The 24,802-nt window shown below is 37.3% G+C and overlaps 1 protein-coding gene across 5 annotated transcripts in view; it reads left to right on the top strand.

The window, feature by feature from the left end:
• Nucleotides 1-24,802, top strand: part of st3gal3a (ST3 beta-galactoside alpha-2,3-sialyltransferase 3a) — a 51,945-nt gene that overhangs the window by 12,773 nt on the left and 14,370 nt on the right. For all 5 annotated transcript variants that reach the window (XR_007439176.1, XM_007244158.4, XM_007244156.4 and 2 more), the window contains 5 exons: nt 1,578-1,670; nt 10,303-10,397; nt 13,968-14,031; nt 14,285-14,380; nt 14,979-15,165. Coding sequence is in view for 4 of the 5 variants with exons in the window: in XM_007244158.4 (XP_007244220.2) it covers nt 1,578-1,670; nt 10,303-10,397; nt 13,968-14,031; nt 14,285-14,380; nt 14,979-15,165 (535 nt within the window). In the remaining variant the exon portion in view is untranslated. The remainder of the gene's footprint in view (nt 1-1,577; nt 1,671-10,302; nt 10,398-13,967; nt 14,032-14,284; nt 14,381-14,978; nt 15,166-24,802) is intronic.

Genomic DNA, 24,802 nt, shown 5'->3' with positions numbered 1-24,802 from the left:
CAGCTTCATGGGAGGTCTGTTAGACCAGAGAAAAATGTGACGTCCTTTCTCTCGATACCACTTAACTCCACCTGTACAAATGCCTCTGCCATCAACAGGTCGCCGTGCTCGTCGCAGCAGAATGAGTATAAATGAAGGCCTACTGGAAGGATCTCGTTTGCCTTGGGCGAATCAGTAGGTTTACAGGACAACCGGCTCAAAATAAACATTACTGCACACAGACGTTCCAGTGTTTTTAGCCTTTATTATTTTAGACATTCTACCAATTAGAGCAATGGGAATGCATCACAGCTGGGCCTTCATAATTTAACTCAACGCTCCGACCCCCGTGACCTCAGAACATTAGTGTGTGTAAAAGGAGGATTTATGGTATTATTTCTCTCCGTCTGAGCTTTAGTAGATGGCCTGCTTATCTCTCCAGGAATCGGAAGGCCTCCAGCACACTGGGGTTTAAATTCATTTACTATAGTTGGAACTATTTATGCCTGATGCGTTTGACCTCACACTGCATTGCTGTCATGTCAGGATTAATGTTACGTCTTGCTGACGTTTGGTGCAGGAAACTCCGTAATGGCGCACAGAAAAAAGATATAGGACACAGTGCACCATCGTTCATCAGCAGCAGGAAATGCGTTCTTAAAGGCACAGTTCAGGCATAGTTTTTCCATAGTGGAAAAAATAAGCCACAGTTAATGTATAGAAATACATTTAGTATACTATAATATCTAAGAACATTTTTCAACAAAACAAATATTTGGCCATACTGCCCACAAGACCTTTAAAGACATTTCCTCAGCATAATTCCAGAGCCAGAGAAGGAAGCCACAGCATGTAGAAGACAAATCCAGGAAGCTTTTTCAGGATGTGTCAGAACACCGGTTTCCTTAGGTTCTTCCTTTCCTTTCAGAACAGTGTCTGGGTTAAAAGGAGTGTACAACCTGTACAAGCTTTAGCTTTGATTATGACGTCAATTGCACAAGTTTCTACAGTGTCACAACATTTATTTCTATGTATCTTGTACCGATAATGGGAAATTTGGAGCACTGCCTTCTCCAGCCCAGCTTCTCCCACTCTCTCAATCCATGTGTGAAAATGATCATCTCATGCTCCCTAAATCACTCTTTCACAATTCCAGCCCCTGAGTCCAATATTGATGGAATAAGCTGGTCTATATTCAGTATATTCAGGTAGTCAGCTGACCTCATTCTTTCAGCACATACTGTTGCTGAACCTAAACCTGCAGACCAACTGCAGCATCAACCCCAGATTATAGCTCCGCCCCCACAGGCAGCTTCTGGCTAGACAAATCTCTAAGACAAAAAATAAGCAACACTGGTACAAATCTTATCCACTTTCAACACATAAGATACCACACACACACACACACATCCTGCAGGTTGTTCCTTAGATTCCATGGGACATAGCAAAAGTCATTGTACACGATATGTCATATCGGGTTATTATTTAAGTTTTATGACTTCTTTTTTTTACCACCATTGTTATGAATTGTAATGAAAATCTATTACATCACAAAATTGACATTACTGCATCCCTGCTCTCTCCTCTCTTTCTCCCAGGCCACTGGAGCTGCAGTATAAGTACGGCAACCTGAGTAAAGGAGAGTGCAGGCCTGGCTACTCAGAGGCCAAGATGACCTCAATCTATCCAAAGCAAGTTTGTGTTTTATTTCTCTCTTTAGCTTTCCCCTCTGTAGCGTGATTACTTGGGGGTTGTTCTCCTTGTTCTTTTAATAACTAACACACACACACACACACACACACACACTGCTTTTCTGCAGTGTGAGTCAGCAGCTCGTGGAGTCAGACTAAAGTGAATTAAGGAAATGTAGGACACACTAGGCCTTTGTGTTAGAATCGATCCGTCTGCCCTGAGGGCTGCTCTCTAAAGTGACCTAAGATCTATAGCTCTCAATTCTTCACACACTTACCCGTGCGAGCACACACACACGCACACACACACACACAGTGCCTCACACTGTAATTTACTCAGGAAGTGATTTTGTCATGAGTTACTGAAGGATATCTTTCTTTCTTGTTTTTCCTGCAAAATCCCCCAAAATTTGCCTCACTTCCATTACTGAAACTGGATGTAGTTACTTTTTATGATAGAAGCAGTTTAACACAAAGAAGCAAACAATTAAACACACTGTAACTATTAATATAATTTGGTAGTCAGGAAAAGTTAGCTTTTTTTTAGATTTGTACAGAATTATGAATCTGATTTGGAGTGTTTGAAGCTGATACTTCACTAATTCTCCTATGTGTACACTAGCACTTAAACCTTGATGGATACTATTCATTTTAATGGAGAGAGCTACTGCATGCCACAGTGCATTCTGGGTTATGTTGTGGCATAGCACAGCACGATATAATGTGTTGAAGAAAAGTGCTAGTGAACATGTGCCATTAGAGTTGTACAGACTGAATCCCTTTTGTGCTTCCTGCTACTGTTCATATATGACACATATGGGTCATATTCGAATCTGCTATTATTTACTTTGCTATGGGAATTTATGTTAAGGTAAAGACTGAAAAACAGGGTGACATTCACAGGTGTGCAGACTTCAGCGGTTGAGGTAAAACCTGCTTTCGAACAGGAGCTATACTCACAGTGAGCAGTGACTTGAGGGCATGGCAAAAAAAAAATTATTAATTAACTCATTAACTCATAAAACAAATAATCATCAGATTAGTTGATTACCAAAATAATCATTCAGTTGCAGCCCTAGTGTTTAAACCAGAAAATAAATGTGATTAGTGTGCTGACTGAAACCAAATACTACACACAAATTCCAGCACATCTAACTACAGCACCATTAGCTAGCTGGCTAACAGCTAATAAGATAACACTGGACATATTACGATGAGAATGGCTCAGATTGAGCAAAGTTTTTCTTCTGTGGTTTTCCATTTGTACATTTTTTCCCAGTATTATTATTAAGACAGCTCAGTGCAGCTACTACTGACTACTCTCTCAGAAACGTTTTTAGCAGTTAATGTCAGGCGACTGGTGTTTGAGTGACAGAAAGGCGAAACAGAACAGGTTATGTCGTGTTTGCCAGCTAACCCAAGCTCGAGTCATTTACAGTTAGAAGATAATGTCTCATCTGAGAGCAGGAGTCTCAGGGGTGTTTTTAACTCCAGGCACAACTTCCAGAGCGGTTCACCCATGTTTGCCTACATTTCCCTGACTTTACATGTATCAGAGAAACTCATGTGCTTGTGCTTAATTACGTGTTTGTGCTCAGTCTTGGTGGGTAAATTGGCTCAGCTATAGTGAGCATGTGTTCCCACCACTTGTTTTCAGAGCGACATAACCAGTCATTGAGCTCCCACTGTGGCCACCCTGTGTTTTTTTTTTTTTTTTTTTTTTTTTTTTAAATGCACGTGAGAATTACTTCATTTGGCCATATTCTAGATAGACAAACACACAAAACGTGACCTAATATGGAAATACAGTCAATGTTTTTAAATTATGTAGTATACAGTATTATTGTTATATCACTCAACCTTACAATGGGCTAGACATGCTACTAACTGCACTATGGAACTTTGGTTGAGTGAACTTTTTTTCCCCCATTTTCTCAACAAATTGATGTGTGATGCCATAACACCAGGAGGGTAAAGACTAGCACATGCCTCCTCCTATACATGTGAAGTCAGCCACCGCCACATTTTTCGAACAGCTGCTGATGCAGAATTGTCGAGTAGCATCACAGCGCTAACACTCGGAGGAAAGCGCAGTGAATCTTTTTCAATATATCAGCTCACAGACGCAGCCTTGTGCTAATCGACATCACCTTTTGGAGTTATGTAGGAAGAGAACACCATCTACCCACCCAGAGAGAGCAAGGCAAATTGTGTCCTCTCGGGTCTCCGGCAGCCGATGGCAAGCTGCATGACCAGGATTCGAACCAGCAACCTCTAGATTATAGTGGCAGTGCTTTAAAGTAAACTTTGAAGGAGAATTGTGTGACTCTGAATAATGTGTCAAATGCATCTAAAGTCCTGTGTTCTACTTTACTCCACATGCACGGGTAAAGGTGTTTAGTGGCTCAAAGTGTGACTTACATTTCCTGACTGTAGGGGGAGGCCTAGTGCTGCTTAGGGTATGATGCTCCTTTAATGCATTCTGTATGTATATATATTTCTCAGGCCCACAGCAACTTTCCCTTAGATTTCCATTGGATTTAGGTTTTGTAAAAATAGTACTCTGTAGTGTGTGTGTGTGTGTGTGTTTGTGTGTCAGTGAGAGAAGCTCACACCACTGCAGTGCGTCCTTATATGCTTCTGTACCACAAGAGAATCGAAGAGTGGCATAAAAAAAAAACTAAAGATATCCTTTCTGCCTCTGAATAATTTATAACTGAAAAAGGCTCCACACTGTGAATACACCGCACCACTGTGTGTGTGTTTACTTAAGACGTGTTATAAAGAATCTGTACAACCCGAGGGACACTGACTCGCTCTTAGCCGTCATGCTGGGGGCTTTTTTTGGCCCGCGGTGCTCTGCTGAGATCCCAGTGCGTGAGAGACGCGCAAAGACCATCCAGGTGATTGGTCTCATTAAGGCCCACAGGCACGCAAGAACAATGCAGTGCCCACCACCCATCTATCCCTTACACAAGCACTGCAGTATATTAAAGCAGTAGGCTGCTAAAAGACGCTTCTCTTTCAGGCATTCTTTACTCTTTTATTATATCTGGTTAGTAATGAATTTTGAAGATGAACTTTTATCTATTATTAGAAAAGTAACAGACCACTTTCAAAATTTTGAAGATGGTCTTTTATCTATTATTTGAGAAATACAAGACCACTTTCAAAATATCCTAGACAAGAGATGATGTGAAAATGCATTTGACTTCTGGCAACAAATTCTGGAACTGAAGCATTTTTTCATTTATCTGGATTAGCAACAAGAACAAATCTAGATTTTGATTCTGACCACCCATCCACCCCTTGACCACTTGACAGAACAATATATCACTGATGTGCAAATATATACACACACACACAAACAGCTTGTCTTTACCCTGTACAGAGGTACTGCCAGTTAGGGGTAGGGCAATATATCAATATCATATTGGTTAAATTGTGTTGTATCAATGTGTGGCATCAAATATGAATATTTCTTTTATTTAAAATAGCCGCTATACAAGACTCGTCCTCCATATAGAATTACTAAAATGAAGGCTTAATCAAATTAATACTCCACATGGTGGCGCTATAATCAAATGATTGAGGTAAACATGCTATAAAGTATATTGGTTATTAAATTCTGTAAAATTGACACCAGTAAATCCATAATTCCTGTTATGTGCTTTTTTAAGAGTATTTTACTCTTTTCAGTAACACAGATGCTGTTAAGTATTGTAAAAAAATGTCTTTGGATATATTGAGTATCACAGATTTACAGTATCGTGGAACATCTGTATTGTGGGCAGATGTCATATTTTAATATCACATTGTGAGATGCCCTGCGATTCCCACCAATACTGCCAATAGAATAGGACCCTTTGGCTTAGATAAACATGAACCTATTAGCACCATGCCGTGCCTAATTCCAGACTGTGGAAGCTGTCAGCTGATACTCAAGATTAAGGTTCTCCAGGGCTAAAATACTGGATCAGGACATTTCTTTAATACAGTACAGAAACTAAATCTTTCTAAAAAAAAAAAAAACTAAATCTATTGCATTAGCATTGTAGCTGTAGTTTAACATTATCTACGCTAAACAGTTCTAGACTAAGAAACTAGTGTATTTTGTGTTTAGGATCTGTTCCTTAAAAAAAGTTATGCTATATTTTGTTTGAAATGCAGCATCAACACACGTTTAGAGTGAGGTAATCTAGGCGTGAATGAAAGACTGCAGGAAGCTATCATTTGTCTTTATTAGGGTAGTTTTTCGCTAAACAAGGAGCAGCAGAGGCAGAGAGGAAATGACTCAAACTGTTTTTCCAGGGTTTTAAGATTACTCTTGGAAACAATTTGATATTACCTAATTTAGTGTGAATTGGAGAAGTGTCCTCCAGTTCTAATGTGCTTAAAGCTACTAAAGATACACTGACTGATCTGGACTGTGTATGGATTTGGTTAATAACAGCTGCAGACTAGCTGTGTTTTACTGTAGACAAAAGTTTGTAATAAATTGGCCATAGCCTCCATATTGGGGAAGCCAGGTTAAGGTGTACTGTTTAGTCTATTGGAATCCCTGTCAATTTAGAGTTGGCATTTTAGGACAGTAGACCTTAGACCATAGATAATGTGATGCCTTTTTTTTTTTTTTCGTTTATCCAGATTAGCAATGAGAACCAGTTAAGATTCTGATATAAAATTTTGCCTTATTAGTAATGTTTTAAAAATCTAAACTTTTCTATCTGATTAGTTAAGCTTTTATTTGTCCGTCAGGGACTCTAGAAAGAAAACTAGATTAAATAGCACATGTTTCCTAATTTATTCCATTCTTCTTGTTGAAACTTATCAGAAAACAGCGTACATTCAGTTGACTAAGTATGAAGTCACTGTGGAGTGTTTCCAAAGCCTGTAAAAATGCCATGCCATGACATGGGCATGGGATTGAAAACATTATATCTGGATTCGCAATGAGAATAAGTCTAGATTCTTATATTAAAGTTAGTATTTTTCTTTATGAACTTTTTAATGAATAGTTAATAAGCTGTAATTTGTCTGTTAAGAGCTCTAGAAAGAACTGAATCATTTTGGATTATGTAAACAAACAAAAAAAAAAACTTCAACCGTTTACAAAGCAAACTGCACCAATTTTTAATACTCAATCTACTCTTTAATACATACTGTGCTATAGTTTACCTTTTACTGATCTTTCATTCTATCCTTTAAAACAGAATGATTAAGGAAGCATTGCAGATGGACTTTTGCACAAATTTACCTGTTGTAAAACTAAAGTAAATTGGCTCAGGTTTCCTTATCATTTATTCCACTCTTATTATTGTGACTTCTGTTTAGAAATGTATAATTTTTTTTGTATTTTTTTGTATTATGTATTAAAAGATTTTTTAACGCATCATGAATAGATTTCAGGAATGACGTACCAGTTCCTCCCATGCAGTTTTGGGAGGAGGAAGGAATATTCTATTTATTTCATCAGGGTACTCAGATATTACATATCAGAAAACAGCTTAATTTCAGTTACTGCAGTATTGAACATTACACTGCTAAATATGAAGTCACTGTTGAGTGTTTCTAAAGCTTGTAAAAATGCCCGGTGACATGGGCATGGGATTGAAAACAGAAGCTTTGAGGTGTGTGAGTCTGTGTGTGTGTGTGTGTGAGATATGCTGGTGTGACCTCGGCAGTACCGTAGTCCTTCCAAACGCAGTGCCTTTAAGTGGAGCCAGATGGCAACACTAAATAGACCATTACATGTTAAATGTTTGTTGAGACACTAAACCTACAAAACTTAGTTAGCCATGTAATTTACATCTGACACGCATAGTTGAACATGCCCTCGGAGCGCTCTAACCAAGTTTGACTTCAAATGTGAACTGCAGACCTGGAAAAATAAACACGAATTTAACAATAAACCCTTTAGGCCATTAAGGCTCGTACTTACTAATGCGTGCTTAGATACAGCAGTCGAGACTGCGCACTGCCTGTCGTCACTCTCAGAATAAGCCTTTTTCTACTTGTTTATTTATTTTCTTCACCATTTCAGAATGTCTGCTGTATTTTATTGCTACGAGATGCCATGATGAGTGAACCAATAACAGTCCAAAAAGAAAAAATAAGTGTTAAAATTAATAATAGTAATTTTCCATTTTTTCCCATTTAGTAAAGTAAATAAGAAACTCATGGTCATTATTTAAATTTTATAGTTTTTATTTTTCTGCTTTAAACATTTAAATAAAGGAAAGTTGGATTGTTTCATACCATATATCATTATATTTTTTTTACAAAATTCAAAAATGAAAAAAAAAGAAGAAAAAAAAAACACAACGATGAAATCATTAATCTTTTAATTTTCCTGAAATTCTGCCAGAAATGGAAAATTTAAAACAAATCTAAAACACAGAAAAACTAGAGATAAAGTATGATATCACAAACATATGAATGATTTAAATTCAGTATATAATGCTGGAAGGGAGAGCCAAAAAATTGGCTTTAATTAATTTATCACGACTGGTATCAGTTTACTCTGTAAGTGGAGATTGCTGTACATTTATAAATATAAAATTATAATTATATTTGTTTATTTATTTCTTACACCATTTCCAAATGTCTGTTGTATTTTATTACTATAAGATACCATAATGAGTGAACCAATAATACTCCTGAAAGAAAAATGTGTGTTAAAGTTAACGATGGGAAATTTTCCCTATTTAGTATCGTAAATGAAAAAAATAAATTTCTTTCTTTCTTTTTTTATTTTATAGTTTTTCCTCAGATTCAGGTTTTATCATGGCTGATATCAGTTTACTCTGTTTTTCTGCCAAGATGTGAGCTGTACAGGGCTAGAATAGTAATGTAAGTGGAGTTTGTGTAACTGAGGTAAAATGTAAAATTATAAGTATAGTTTTCCCATTTAATGAAAAAATACCAAGTCATTTATGATGTACTTTTGTAATGTAATGTAAAACAAGTGAAAAACGATGACCGTGACAACAGTTCTAAGTGTTAAAGTTTATGTGGATTTGGAGTTAGATGTGTGTGTGTTAGTTTATGAGTGTGTGTGTGTGTGTGAGAGAGAGATTCAGGGTCACCGGTCCTTTAGAGAAAGCCTGTCTTGTCCATTTACACTGCAGCGGCGTGAAGAAGGCCAGACTTTTTCTCTGGCTCTTTGTCCGCGGCTTTCCTGGGAAAATCGGGCTCTGCTCCTGAACACCTGTGTTATTACCACATGCCCTGTGTAGAGGGGATTTCTGTACATCATAACTAAAGTGCTAAGAGGATTTCTTTAAGCCAGCAAGTCGTTCATATTCTAGCAGAGCTGCAGTCCGTACTAATTCAGCTCTTTTTTTTTTTTATGTTTGGTGGTAATATAAAGGTCAGAGTGGTAATTATTCACATAAACTGCATCTGGATGGAGAGAGCTGGATGGGTTTATATTGGCTTTGTAAGGGTGAGGCATAAAACTTGATGTTTATCACACCGCCGTGGAACAAACTCCTTCACCAGTGTATTGGTGTCAGACTTGTAGAGTAATTGAGCTAATAACACTCCACTCCTTTACAAAAGAGGCCAAATAACCACTTAGCCTTTTATGAAAAAAGTGGATTAAAGCAACTTGATATTTCAGTCTTATTCTAAAATAACAGCTACAGAATTAGTTTGATTATCTATTGAGAACTGCATCATTAGCATTGGTACTCCATGTGCTACTGCACTGTGTAACTCTGGTGAAGCATGCAGAACTTCAGAGTCTTAATGAGTGTTTTTTTGTGTTTTGTTTGTTTGTTTCGGGTTTTATCTATTTATTATTTATATGACTGCCTTTAGGTGCTAGTTTTGTAACACTAAGCTTGTCCAGAAATACATGTGTAGGCCTCGCTTAGTGCTATTTATGATGCAATTAAACATACTTGACTGTAGTTTCGGAGTAAGAAATGACAATTCTTGCATTATACTACTTTAAGGATATTATAATAATAATCATGATGGACTAAAGTAGAAACCATAATTTCACAATATGATTTACTGAAAGAGGTTATGTTTGTGCCAGGATATAACCTGACAATGGCAGTCTTAACAATCATAATAAAACTTATTAACACTTAACAAATAATAATAAATATTGACTGGTCTGTAAGTATTATTTGCCCTCTTTCTTCAGGTAGGGGGCACTATATTCAACTAAAAGCAACAAACTGTAACTTGCACAGCAAATTAAATGAAAATATGCCTGTCCTTTTTTTTTTTTTTTTTTTTTTTACTGTTATACCATGATTTTTGTGTTCTATTACCGCTATGCTGAGTTAGGTTAGTATTTGCTTTTGTTGGCAATATAGACCTTACAACACTAATGTTGAACTTATTATAATAAAAGCTATATCCTATTTTACTCTCTGCTTCTTTGCCAGTCGTGTATCAAGGTGAGGTCAGGCCTGGGCTCTGCAGCAGTTATCCTTCTTTACCGATAAACACGGAGACAGTCAAAGAATTATCTCTAATCCAACACTCATAATGCCCTGAAGTATTCTAGTAGATATCAATACATCTCTCTCTTCTGCTGCCTCATGTGGGCTTTGTTGTGATGTTATATTTTAACTTCTTTAACTTTATTCTTCTTTTTTCCTTTTTTCTGCAGATTTGCCAGACCAGCCCCTATGTTCCTCGACCCAAATTTTAAACGTCTATCAAAGATAGGCAGTTTTTCACCTCCCTTCGGCATAAAAACCCAAGGTACGGATCCAGAGTCTGCTTCTGTTTCCAGCTATTAGCACAGGAAATGGCATCTATTGCGCTAACGACCGTTTCTTGCCTCTTCAGCACCATTTGGATTTAATTTGCATTATTAAGCCTAATTTTTCATTAAGGTTCAATTTATCTCCTGTAATCAATCCACTGTTGCGCTCACTGGCACCGTAGCAACACCGGCTGTTTAGATGGTGTAAAGCTGTTTGTGGCGAGTCCTAGTCGATGTAATGTAGTGCGAGAAAGACATGAACATGTGATAGAGCAGCTTGTCCGTTTTATCACCCGTATGTTGTTTCTCTACACTCCACAGCCAATAGGCTGTCAGCACAGCTAATCAGCCTGCTCCAGCAGGACTTGGCCCATATGTTGATGATAGAGTTGGGCGGTATCCACTTTTTTTTTTATACAGTCACACCGTTTTAAAACATGTACGTGTACAGTGTTACCTGGGGGCAGGGATTTGCTTAAACTGTGCTTAAGTCCTGTGTTTACGTGGCTACAAAATCATCAGATTCTTGTTATGGTTATTTTTACACTGAAAAAATATCAAATATTAAGTTTAGTTTATTAGCAGAGGTGAAAACTGCACACATGTTTAAGTCAGTCACACAGTACCGTATGTTACAGACTATAAGCCGCACCGCCAATGAATGTTTATTTTCTGGTCTATTTTCATGCATCAAGTGACAACAGTAAGGAATAAGGGTGTCTCCATGTTTCCTTTCTAATTCAAGCAGGTCTTGTCGTTGAAATACAAAATTGTTATTCTTAATTTTTTTTCTTCAAATTCATAAAAAAGAGCACAATTTCTATCCAGAAAACTGTTTATTTCAGTGAGTAAAGTGAGGTTAGCAGTTCTAGACACAGTTAGCAGCAGTGCTAGTCAACAATGCTACAGGAATCCTGAGTGTTCCAGTAACCCAGGGTGCTATCAGCTAGCAGTTCAGCCCATGTAGCTTGTTTTAACATGGTTAAAAACAAAAACTACAGTCCAATATACTCTGAACGGTGAAAGAGCTAGCGCAGCGGCTAATGCTGGAGAAACTTTACTAAAACTTATTTATAACGCTGTACTGTAGCAGAGAGGCTTTACTGCATTTTAATACCTGACTAGTAGAATTCATACCTGAGATGCACCCAATTTATTATTTTGGGAAAATGAAAGGATTTGTCAGTGCCCCTTATAGTGCAAAAAAATATGGCAAATGTTAAACCGTCAGTATGATGATTTAAATGTCTAGCACAGCTAATCAGAGGACTTCACTTAGCTAGCTAGCATGATTGCTAACATTCTGTTTACTAAAGAACACACTCCAGTCTGTCTGACTGAAACTCCACTCACAGTTAAAGATTGTTTAGAAGGGTTTACGAGACAACTGTAGATAACGTTAGCTTACAGGCTAACTGCTAACACCAACACAGACTGTTTGAGCTCAGTGAGGCACAAATAACTTGTGTCTAAAAGACAAAACTTCAAACCTGCACATACAACTACAGTGTCTTCACAAGAGAGAGAGCGCAACAAAATACATGTATAACGAATAATTAGCTTGACATTTTATTGTTCAAATATTGGGAATATTGGTGATTTGATTGGCAGGTTGTGAGGTGGTGTCTAGTGAGGCTAAACACTGGCCAGTTTTGTTCTGTCTATGTTAAGAAAATGTCCTCAACCCTAATTCCAGCTTCCTTCAGTTGTTTGGCTCAGTGAAGAAGGCATGATTGAAGAAGTGTGTGTGTGTGTGTTTGTGTGTTTGTGTGTGTGTGTGTTTGTGTGTTTGTGTGTGTGTGTGTGTGTGTGTATGTGTGTATGTGTGTGTGTATGTGTGTGTGTGTGTGTGTGTGTGTGTGTGTGTGTGTGTGTGTGTGTGTGTGTGTGTGTGTGTGTGTGTGTGTGTGTGTTTATAGTCTTGTTCAGTAATAGAACTGTGTATTTGGTAATGAGTTTTCCATTGGTTTCATGTAACCGTTCCCATTTCCATTCTTAGTCTCTGAGCAGATGTGTGGAACATCTGAAGAATGCTGTGTTCACACACACTTAAAGAATTTTTAATTAAACTTTGTCTTCTTTAGGAAAATTCATTAAACTTTTTAGTTTACTAGTGGGATAAACTTGGAACCATTTGTACAAAAACACACAGTTCCTTAGATCACAGAAATATACTTCAAAGAGTCTTCTGTAGAAATAGATTTTTTCTGTAAGTGAAATTGAGGATTATAAGTAAGTCTAAAAGCAGAAAAGTCAAAACAGATTCAAGGACATGGAAAAGTATTTTTGTGTATTTATTACGCTAAACAGTTTCAGATCCTCATGTGAAATGTTATACATGATTAGGAAGAAACACACAATGAAAATGTTAGAATATTGTCATTTTATTCACACAAACACGGTACAGATCCTTTCTTTTTTTATTGAGTTGCTGTAATTCAAGCAAGAGTTCAACTAGGGCACTTAATATTATGACAAATCAATAAATTAAATGTGATCATCAGTAGGGGTGGCCAATATGGCCCTTAAATGTGATGGCATAAAATGCGATGTCAGCGACTGCAAAGTCGTTAAGATGGCACCTCCTAACACAGTAATTAACACAACACAGGAATTCTTGTAACTCTGCGTGAATGGCTAAAATTTAACTGAGGAAAAACTCACAAACACAGTTGGGTGGAAGTAATGGCTTTTCTTCAGTGTGGTCTAAATAACAGCACTGGACCCCAAATGTCTGTTGTGATTGTTTACGCTATATGTCTGCAGTCAGTACCCTAAAGCAAAGAATAGTTTTAATTGTTCTAAAGTCCTCTGGGTTTTTAAAGTCACCCACTAGTTTAGTTTATTTATGTTTTTATTTTCTTTCCCCATTTGATCGTGTCATTTACTGCCAAATAGGTCAGTGTGCGTTGAGTTCAATGGGTTATTCTGTTTAAGAATGGGCAATATGACCAAGTTTGTGTCATGGTATTTTTGTTTGTTTGTTTGTTTTTGGTTTCATTTATTTATTCCTTAATTCATCCATCCATCCATCCCCATCAATTACAATCCATCCCCATCCATACATCTATCCACATTCATATCCATTCATTAACATCAATCCCAATTCATCCATCCATCCACATCAATCTCCAGTCCATCCATCCAACTGGGTGTGAGCTAGCCTAAGGTGAGCTAACTAAACAACTGTTTCTAGTGACCAGTTATTACTGTTTGTGCTGTTTAAAAGACATCTAAATAAAACTCAGAGGTGAAATTCGTTCTGTGACATTCGTTTTTTGTTGCATTGTTTGGTGTTTTTGTTAGATGAAGTGATATATGGAATAAGCTGATGTATTACCCAGTTCTAGTTCTGTTTATTTGTGACTTGTTAGCAATGTTAGCTTTGTAGCTAATGAAAAAACTAAAAAGGAAAAAGCGTCAGATAAATGTGTCTTGGTGGATTACGTAGTCTCTAATAGGAATTTGTGGAAGAGTTCTCTGCACTCTACGGTTTTCTGAATGAGCGTATGTTATGAAAGTGATCAGTAATCAGTAATGCTTATTTCTGTTCTATATTTCCACAGAAAAGATCATCGATATTATTTTAGCCGAGACAAAGAACTACGGGCTGGGACCTGAACTGGACAGGTTAAAAACAAACAATAAATCATTTGTTTGATATGAATTTATATATAAAAATAGAATCATCACTTAAACACGTACCACAAAGCTATTAAATAATCCTAAACCCATAAAGTGCCTGAAAAAAATATATATATACATATATATATATATATATATATATATATATATATATATATATATATATATATATATATATATATATATATATATAATGTATATATATATTTTTTTTTTTCCTTTATTTTCGTCTTCACAGTTTGAGTTGTAAAAGATGCATCATCGTCGGGAACGGGGGCATCCTCTCCAACAAATCCTTGGGCTCCAAAATTGATGAGTATGATGTGGTCGTAAGGTAGGCGATGCAAGTTAGATATCTTGTCTGTGTAGATACACTGTCATAATAATTAAAATGGGAATCTGTGATTAAATATCTGTATAAACTATAAATATTATAAAACAGTGGACCAACACCAGCAGATGACTTTTATGGAGATGCAGATTTCATTTTCCAGCAGGACTTGGCACACTGCCCACACTGCTAAAAGTACCAATTGGTCTTATATATATAATATTCTATTTTTCTGAGACACTGATTTTTGGGATTTCATTGGCTGTATACCATAATCATCAATAATAAAAACAAAAAAGCTTAAAATAGATCACTCTGTGTGTAATAGAACTGAATTACTGAAATAAAGTTACTTGTTAAGGATCATATTTTAAAAAAATAGTGATCCCTTTATTGTTATATATTTATTATGATAGTATCACCACTTTCTTGCCAATACATAATACTAGTTAATCGTGTTTGAATAATGATTTGATGCTTGTTCACATACTTTATTTTCTATATATTTTCTATCTCCTCTACTCAGACAGATAATTACATTTGTTTGTGAAGTTAAGGGTACATTTTAAAGTGTTTTATATGTTTTTTTGTGTGTATTTAGGCTGAATGAGGCTCCAGTAAGTGGCTTTGAGAAAGATGTGGGCTCCAAGACCACCATGCGCATCACCTACCCAGAGGGGGCGATCCAGAAGATTGAACGCTATGAAAAATCCTCCCTGTTCGTCATCTCTGCCTTCAAACCTCCAGATATCAAATGGTTCAGACAGATGGTGTTCAAGGAGAGACTCGTAAGTCAGAGTTCTACTCAAAACACAGTCCAGAACACAATTTAAACATTTTTAGTAGAGGTGCGCCATACCGTATTGTGCACAGTAATATCACCAACATTTTTTAATATAGTGAACAATATTATACCCTGAAATATTGTGCCATTATTATCCACCCCTAACTATCACATCCATTTTTTTTTTTTTTTTTTAATAATGTTTTAAGCCCCCCCCCCCCAAAACAAAATCACTCTGTTCTCATTTCCTATTATATATATATATACTAGAGACAGATTATATCTGTACAGTATCATTTATTTTACATAGCATTATTATTATTATTATTATTATTATTGTTATTATTATCATCATGACATTCTGGATCATTGACCTCTGTTACATATCTGATAAAATTCTTGTTTTTTTTTTTTTGTTTGTTTGTTTTTTGTTTGTTTTTTTTTAATCTTAGGGACTTGCCATATCATATATGCAATAATAAAATTTAATTTCATTTTGTTGCAGTAGTGTATTCTTGAAATATATATATTTTTTTTTAATTAAGTGTTTTGTCAAATCACCAAGAGGATCATTTTTGCAAAAATACCATGAAATATTGTGATAATGTTTTAGCCCTAGTTTTCAGCATTTCAGAACCAGCGGTTAGTCATTTAAGTACCCTTTTTTTCATTGAATTACATTTGTATAATTAACATTTATATACCATTATTGTGCCTCTGGAAGATAAGCATCTAAGCATCTTTATACAAAGCATGTTCTCCTTTTGTTTTCTTTTGTTGTAGAAATGTATTGTATTGTTGATTATTATTACAATCAGTTCAAAATTATTCCAATTCTTATATTCAAAAAAATAACTTAAAAATAACACATTCCCACTGTATTATCAGTTAACAGTACACTAATGCATTTTTACACACGTATGGCCCCAGTCTAGCTGATGTCAGTGCTGGTGACAGCAGAGGGCAGCGTCCTGTTAGCGCTGAATGCTATTCCGATGGAGATGAAGGATGAAATGCCTCCTGGGAAATTTAGTTTTTGGATCTTTTAAGCCTTCAACTGATGACTTCGGAATGTGAGGAATCCATTTAAATGTGATAATCCTCAAACAGCCTGCAGCCTCTAGTCATTAGAGTGACATGAGACATGTATTCGCACCCGTGTTTGTGGGTTACTGCATGCTGTGCTTCTCTTCTTGGTGCTGTCACAGCCTGTATTGTTCCAGGCTTGCTGTTAACTCTTTCTCACAGACATTTGGGACAAGCGCCCACATGCTTATAGTAAAGCAGTTATAGATTTGTTATGGAGAGTTTTCATTCTGAAACTGTCTGTAGGCTAGATTACGTAAGAATCTGCCGGTTTTTAAATTTCTAACTAATTTGTAAATGAGAACTTTAGAACTTTAGAAATCTGCTCCTTTACTTCATATGTTTCTTCACTTCACATCTGTGTATTGTATTTTTCGCGCTATAAGGTGCATTATTAGTGAACGTCTGTTTTATGGTCTCTTTCATACACAAAGCGCACCGGATTATAAGGCACATTAAGCAACACTAGTAAGGAACAGGGGTGTCGCCATTTTTTCCTTTTAATTCAGCAGGTCTTGCTTGAAAACAGGAGGTTTCTCTCTTGAAAACCGTTTATTTGGGTGAATATAGAGCTTCTGTTTATTTACAATAAGCTTAGATTTCCAGATTTTCAAGGGTGGGGGTAGCAGCATTAGCAATATTATTAGCGGCTAAATTAGTGGGTAAATGTTGCCCGACAGCGTTAAACAGAGGAACCCTGAGTTTTCTAATAATCCAGGGTGATATTAGCTAGCGGTTTGTCCCACGTAGCTTGTTTTATCACGGTAAACACGCAGACTACAGTCTGATATACTCACCTTTGAATGGCGAAAGAGCTAGTGCTTAGCGAGGTTAGTGACTAATGCTAATTCTGCTCCAGCAGCGCTAGCCGGGGTTAGCATCGAGCTAAACTGAAACTCCTGTATAACGCGGTACTTGAGTGCTTTTACTGCTCCTTAATACCAGACTGGTAGAATTCATACATAAAGCGCACCAGATTAAAATTTTAAGTGCGTCTTATAGTGCGAAAAATACAAGATAAGATAAAAGAAGTTTAAATATTTAAGTATCACATCTCTCCTTCACCCCCTGGTATTCCATTGTTCCCTAATTAGCAACAAGAAAATAACAGTGGAAAGTTTTTGGGTGGAAAGAGTTTGAGGTGCAGACTTTTGAATAAGAAACTCAGAAATGCTCTTATCATAAATCAGCAGCATCAGTTTTATTGTTCATTATCTGTTCATCCATTTCCACACATTGCAAGCACTATTTTGGTCAACTGAGAGGAAATCTTTGTGGTTTTTTTCTTTGTGATAAGAGCAGCTGTCCAGATGAGAGTATGTGTGTGTGTATATTGGTGTGTGTGTGCGCGTATAAGTGTGTGTAATGGAGCTAGCGGTCTTTGTGTGGCAGGCAGTATTGCGTTCCCTCAGGTGAATGACAGGTACTTAATGATGTGCTTAATCATCAGGGCTGGGAAGGAGAACAGGCAGCTTATCTCTCTGAGGGAGGGCCGGTGGTTTTTTGGTGTGTGGGGGGGGGGTATTGAAGCAGCTTCTTGTGTGTTATCTCCTACTGCTCATCAAAGTGGGTGCACACACATCTGGCCTCCATTCTGTGGGTGAGGTGCCTTCCCATGGTGAAAGCTGACACTACTGCAGTGTTACTGCAGTTACGCCGGACTTCCAAGGGCACGGCTACGTTTTCAGAGCTTTTGAGATGCTACAGTGATATAGGACACTTTACGATCTGATGGTGAAGAACTGCTGTGCAGTGTTTTTACTGCCACACAGTTTTAGCATTTCACAGACAAAAGATTATCCTCATCGTCTAATGCAATCTTTTTTTTTAGATTAGTCATTTATTCTTTTTGAGTAGTTTTAGTTATTCTTAATTTCAGATCATTTAACTATAATAAACTGATAGACTAAAAATAGACAAAAAATGCACTACACTTCAAATTTGCCGCTGCTCTTTTTTTTTTTTTTTTTCAATGGGACGTGCAGCGCAGAGTCGCCTGACTGACAGCAGTGAACGCTGCACATTACTGCATGTGTGAACAGCATGGAGCAGCAGAGACAGTGCTTTTGTTCATAGCAGTATATTATCTGGCTAATATATCAGATTAAGCTGCACCTTATCAGCAGTTTAGCTCTATTAAAAAGTTGTAGATTACGGCAAAAGTTGGGGGCAAACATGGTGGCATAAAAAAATGAAAAACACATTACTGATTCAAAATTATGTCGTATTAACGCTTTAACTTTGACAGCCCTGATTAAAATGCCTTTGAGTTATAGAGGCATGTGTAGCTACGACTGGAATTGTATCAGTTCTTTTTTAGAGGAGATATAGACCCATCATGCTTCCTCCTGGGGAAGGAATCTTGTAATCCGTAATCTGTGACCCAGTGTTGTTGGTCAGTTCTAAAATATGCAAACCACAACCACAAAATGATTACTAATTAGACTATTCACAAATACAAAGTGAATAGTGATCTTCTGACTCAAAACTGGGGAGTGTGCCATAATTCAGCTTCATCTGCGACACAGCAAAAAAAAAAAGTGTACTTTTGATTTAGTGCAAACTTCTCTTTTAAGGAACAGACAGAGCTGTTTTCCTGTTAAAGTTTATCAGATTTCAGACAGGACAATATCCACACAGAGCCCACACACAGTTTAAAGAGGAATAGAGAGAGTTCTTTAGAGCTGGAGATGAATGCAGTGTCTCCTTATAATCAGATAAGTGTAGCGGATCAGACTCATTGGCCTTTTTGAGGAGACTTTACAGTGCAGTAATCCCTCAGTAAGGTTCTGCGGGGCAGACTGGAAAAGGTACCCGTCTTTAGTCTGGAGATAACATAGTGCTGCATATCCTTCTCCATTAGACTTCTCCCCAGCAGGTCAAAGAGCCATTAGAGCTGACTGGCCTACAATGGAAAGACAGATGGGGAAAGTTAAGAAGGGGAAACTGTGTCTTTCATTGCACTGAAACCTGCAGTGTGCTCCCAGCGGGAAGGAGCATTTCCAGGTTTTATTTAGAGATCGCCCTCTAGCCTGGATGCTTATTTGAGGACAAAAAGATTGGTGCAGAAACAGCATCAATCATAGATCAGCTCGTAAGAGTAAAATGGGGTTGCGTTTAGAAGATTTGGCCCCTGGTTTTACGTACAGGTTGATGAATAGCTGTGATTTACTGGAAGTCGTGTTTGTATAAAAGGTGCCATCATTAAATAAAGATTTAGTTTGTGCATCGAGAATTTATCCGAAGGACAAAAATGCGTGGAAAAAAACTCAAGTGATTTTCACGAGATAATTGTTTTCCCTTTTCATGTTTTTACCCCTTTGAAAACACCGTCTCTCGTTGACCCGTGTAGGAGAAGCACTGTTTGTTCAAGTCCTCCTCAATTCTGCAATCAGAAGACTAATTTACACATGAAATTGAGTGGAACATTCCGGCTGAACCTTTTAAAATATGTGAATTTGGAAGGTTGTACGTTCACTTCTTAGTCCTCAGATCAAAACATTGTTGGAGGAGATGCTGATGAGGATAATTAGGAGGTGAAAGGTAAAGTAGATGTTTTTGTACAGTGTGTGTGTGTGTGTGTGTGTGTGTGTGTGTGTGTGCGCATGTATGCGTGTGCTTGGCATTAATCTGAATGATCTATATAAGCTCTCTTCCTCACTCCTCTGTAAAGATGCATTATATTGTAATTGAACTGCTTTCATCTTGGTTGGTTTTAAGGAGCCGTTCTCACGAAGGCTTTAAAAGAGGAAGTAAGAAACAAACTCTCGGAAAAATAAACAAAACCAACCGAAATGTCTGACTTTAAATGATGCGCTGTGGAGAATTTTTATGTGAATTGATTCAGATAGGTGGGCTGTTTAGAGATGGTCTTGTGTGGTCTGCTGTAGAGAAATGCTGGCCTATATCGGTGGCGGATGCCTCCAGTCATGTCGGAGCTTCAGTCGTGTCAGCTGTTGTAGATGGAGACTGGCTGGAGCTCCTTTTGCCTTTGTTTTCCATCTCTCATTCTCTCTCTCTCTCTCTCTCTCTCTCTCTCTCTCTCACACACACTCTTTCTTTCTTTCTCTGAAACTTCAAACACTTGAAGCACACTTACAATTATGTAAACACAAACAGGTGGGCACAAGAACAGAGGACAGTCAGCATTCCATCAGTAATCCAGGTTATCATGACTTTACTGTGTTTCTTCCAAAAAAGGTCAGAAATACAAAAAAAAAACGTAATCTACGTTACCAGTGTGTGATGGTTGATCCCGTATGCCTCTGAATCTGCATTGATGAACGCACTGCACCCTGAAACTCGGCGCATGTGGGCATTAGAAAAGGCATTCCCTGTGTTGTCCAATTAAATCATAAATTTAATAAATGGGAAATGGTTTTATTTAAGCTTTTTTTCCCCATATACTAATAAATATAAATAAGTTTATTTATAAATAAAAATGTTAGTTTAAGCTCAACTTTGTTTGACTCAACTTTTTATCGCACCACGGACTCGATGCACCGGACCCATGATGCACCGTACAACTGCATTGAAAATGAATGGGATACATCGCTGTGTGTTTACGTGACGAAACAATGTAAATGCAGTGTGATATCGAACAGTGTTCCCACTCACATTAGGATTTTTACAACTGCAGGGACCCACACTTGTTTTATGATTTAGAATGGCATTATAGGAATAAATGTACAGTTGTGGTCAAAAGTTTACATACACTTGTAAAAAAACATAATGTTATGGCTGTCTTGAGTTTTCAATAAGTTCTACAACTCTTATTTTTCTGTGATAGAGTGATCGGAACAAATACATGTTTGTCACAAAAAACAGTCATAAAATTTGGTTCTTTCATAAATTTATTATGGGTCTGCTGAAAATGTCACCAAATCTGCTGGGTCAAAAATATACATACAGCAACAAAATTTGTCAATTTTGGTGATGTAGCGAGTTGTGTCAATCAAATTAGCTTCATGTCATGGCCTCTTCACTTCTTGTAAGTGATTCTGATTGACTACAGCTGTTGACTTCTCATGAGCCCATTTAAATAGGGCTCATTTGACCCAGTGATTAGACTCAGCTACAAAAGCTACAATGGGAAAGTCAAAGGAACTCAGTGTGGATCTGAAAAAGCGAATTATTGACTGGAACAAGTCAGGGAAGTCACTTGGAGCCATTTCAAAGCAGCTACAGGTCCCAAGAGCAACTGTGCAGACAATTATACGCAAGTATAAAGTGCATGGAACAGTTGTGTCACTGCCACGATCAGGAAGAAAACGCAAGCTATCACATGCTGCCGAGAGGAGATTGGTCAGGATGGTCAAGAGTCAACCAAGAATCACCAAGAAGCAGGTCTGCAAGGATTTGGAAGCTGATGGAACACAGGTGTCAGTCTCCACAGTCAAGCGTGTTTTACATCGCCATGGACTGAGAGGCTGCCGTGCAAGAAAGAAGCCCTTGCTCCAGAAAAGGCACCTTAAGACTCGGCTGAAGTTTGCTGCTGATCACATGGACAAAGATAAAACCTTCTGGAGGAAAGTTCTCTGGTCAGACGAAACAAAAATTGAGCTGTTTGGCCACAACACCCAGCAATATGTTTGGAGGAGAAAAGGTGAGGCCTTTAATCCCAGGAACACCATGCCTACTGTCAAGCATGGTGGTGGTAGTATTATGCTCTGGGGATGTTTTGCTGCCAGTGGAACTGGTTCTTTGCAGAAAGTAAATGGGATAATGAAGAAGGAGGATTACCTCCAAATTCTGCAGGAAAACTTAAAACCATCAGCCCGAAGTTTGGGTCTTGGGCGCAGTTGGGTGTTCCAACAAGACAATGACCCAAAACACACATCAAAAGTGGTAAAGGAATGGCTAAACCAGGCTAGAATTAAGGTTTTAGAATGGCCTCCCCAAAGTCCTGACTTAAACCCCATTGAGAACATGTGGACAGTGCTAAAGAAACGGGTTCATGCAAGAAAACCATCACATTTAGCTGAACTGCACCAATTCTGTCAAGAAGAGTGGTCAAACATTCGACCTGAAGCTTGCCAGGAGCTTGTGGATGGCTACCAAAAGCGCCTAATTGCCGTGAAAATGGCCAAGGGACATGTAACCAAATACTAATGTTGCTGTATGTATATATTTGACCCAGCAGATTTGGTGACATTTTCAGCAGACCCATAATAAATTTATGAAAGAACCAAATTTTATGACTGTTTTTTGTGACAAACATGTATGTGTTCCGATCACTCTATCACAGAAAAATAAGAGTTGTAGAACTTATTGAAAACTCAAGACAGCCATAACATTATGTTTTTTTACAAGTGTATGTAAACTTTTGACCACAACTGTATGAATAAAATAGCACCGCACTCTTAGAAGCACTGCTGAGGTAAAGGTGTGATTAGAATAGCCTTCTGAAGTACATTCATGATTAGAGTTCTGCTGCTGAGGTAAATGTATTGTGCTTTGTTGGTGTATCTACTGAGATGTATTAAAAAGCTTTCAATATAGATTTTTAAAGTGTAGTTTCATAATTTATTTTTCTCCAAAGAGCAAGACAAATGTATATTTAGGCAATTTAATGTATGCAGTGGTGAAAATAGTGATACAATAAATGAAACCTGTGGGGAAAAGCTATTTTAATATTCAGCATTTGATCTTTTAATACTTTAATTTTGATTTGTTTTGTGTTTGGCCAAAAATGTTTTTTTTTTTTTGGGCATCGCTAATGTAAAAAAGCATGTTGATTCTAATGAAGGTCACAGTGCATTAAAGGTAAAATTTAAATATTAGTAAAAATGTAATAAGAGGACAAGTTCATGCTCCCCAAGTCCTGTGTGAGCGTGAACTGCAGTGCATCATCGTCTGATGATTCAGACAGGAGGCGAGGGTCTTTCCCATCTCCCCACTCGCTCACACTCTTACTGTGAGAGGACTGTCAGTGTGTATGAATGAGCGAGTGTGTGTGCGGGGTGGATGCTGATGCAGGCCGAGATAAACTCTCTGGCTTTCACCTCCACACTGCCACGCTTATTCAGAGCTGCTATTGTCACCCGAGTGATAATCTCTCTCCAAACTCCTTCAGAAAGTGGAAAACTCGAGCCTCCATCAGCCCAGAGGTCAGAGGGCACTGCTATTACCCAAAAATGTGTGGAAGCAGGAATTCTTTTGGGCTGAGAGGAAGAGATGTTGGTGGACAGGCCGTGAGCCAGGGGGCTATGAGGATAACCTTCTGAATGGAGTGAGCTGGACTGTTTGCTGTGTGCTCGTGGGTGTGTGGGTAGGATGGGTGGGACGGTGGGCGAGTTGTGGATTACTCCAAACCACTGAGGCACTAAGATCACTGTGCCACAGGTCAGATAGAGTGTCATCTGTGCGCACGGAGTACAATGACCGATGAGGATGGCCTGAAGGCGACATGCTTTTACTCAGCCGTGATCTATATATACTGGTTTCTTCTCTTTTCTTCTGTTGGACATCGGTGTTGGTGTTGAATATCGTTCTCTGAAATCCGTCACAGACAATCAACCATCTGCTGCTTCAGGCAGTGTACCTCCCATGTAGTTTAGGAGTAGTTTAAATTAGTTTTAGTAGCAATTGGCAGTAAAAGAAGTAAAATAATTATTGCTTTGGTAATCAAGTAAGCATGGGTTGTTAAATTCTACCTGTTCCTACTTTTTTTTTTTATTTACTGCTTTAATAATTAGAAAAATCATTACGGTAATACAGATAACTCAACTCAACTTTATTTTATTTTATCTTAAATAACAATTGCTCTTTTGTGTGGATGTGAACTGTGAGATTACACTTTTATTCCACCTCATGTACCACATCTGATGCGAATGATCATAAAATAAAATAAGAAAGAAAATAAATAATGTTCAGAATCGGTAAACTGACAGATTAAAGCATTTTAAAATCTTAATTAATAAGAGTTATAAAAGATTAAAGCAAAACAATTAAATAAGAATGATTAAACAAGATTATATATAAACTACTTAAGAGTTAATAAACCGAAATCATACAAAAACAAAATTATGAGATTAAAAATGTCTTTAAGAAATTTAAAACTGGCTCCACAAAATCTGTAAGCAACCAACAATTAATACACTTTAAAATAAAAGAAGAGTTATATGGAACTTAAAATAAAGCTAAACTCATAAAAATGTCATGAATACAAAATACATTATATATATATATATATATATATATATATATATATATATATATATATATATATATATATATATATATATATACACAATAAGAATGTTAAAAATGTCAATGGGTCAAAATAATATGGTAAAATAAGCAACACAAACATGAAACTAAAAATAAAATTGAAAATTAAAAACTTTGAAAATGATCAATGATAATTCTAAACATGAAGGGTTGTAAATAATACTAAAAAGGGGTTAAATAGAACCCTTTAAAAGCTTGTATACACCAGTTAGAAAAGGGCAGAATGTGGTAAATCTGTTTTTCTGTTACTTGTTGAAGCTTCAGAGCTTCAGTTCAAATCTAAAGAAGCAGAATTCAGTCACCTAGATAAAGAGTGTGAGTGT

This window comes from Astyanax mexicanus, chromosome 5 (assembly GCF_023375975.1).
Source record: "Astyanax mexicanus isolate ESR-SI-001 chromosome 5, AstMex3_surface, whole genome shotgun sequence".
Lineage (NCBI taxonomy): Eukaryota > Metazoa > Chordata > Actinopteri > Characiformes > Acestrorhamphidae > Astyanax > Astyanax mexicanus.
Note: the sequence above shows the minus strand (reverse complement) of the source record. Positions and strands in the feature narration are given on the sequence as shown.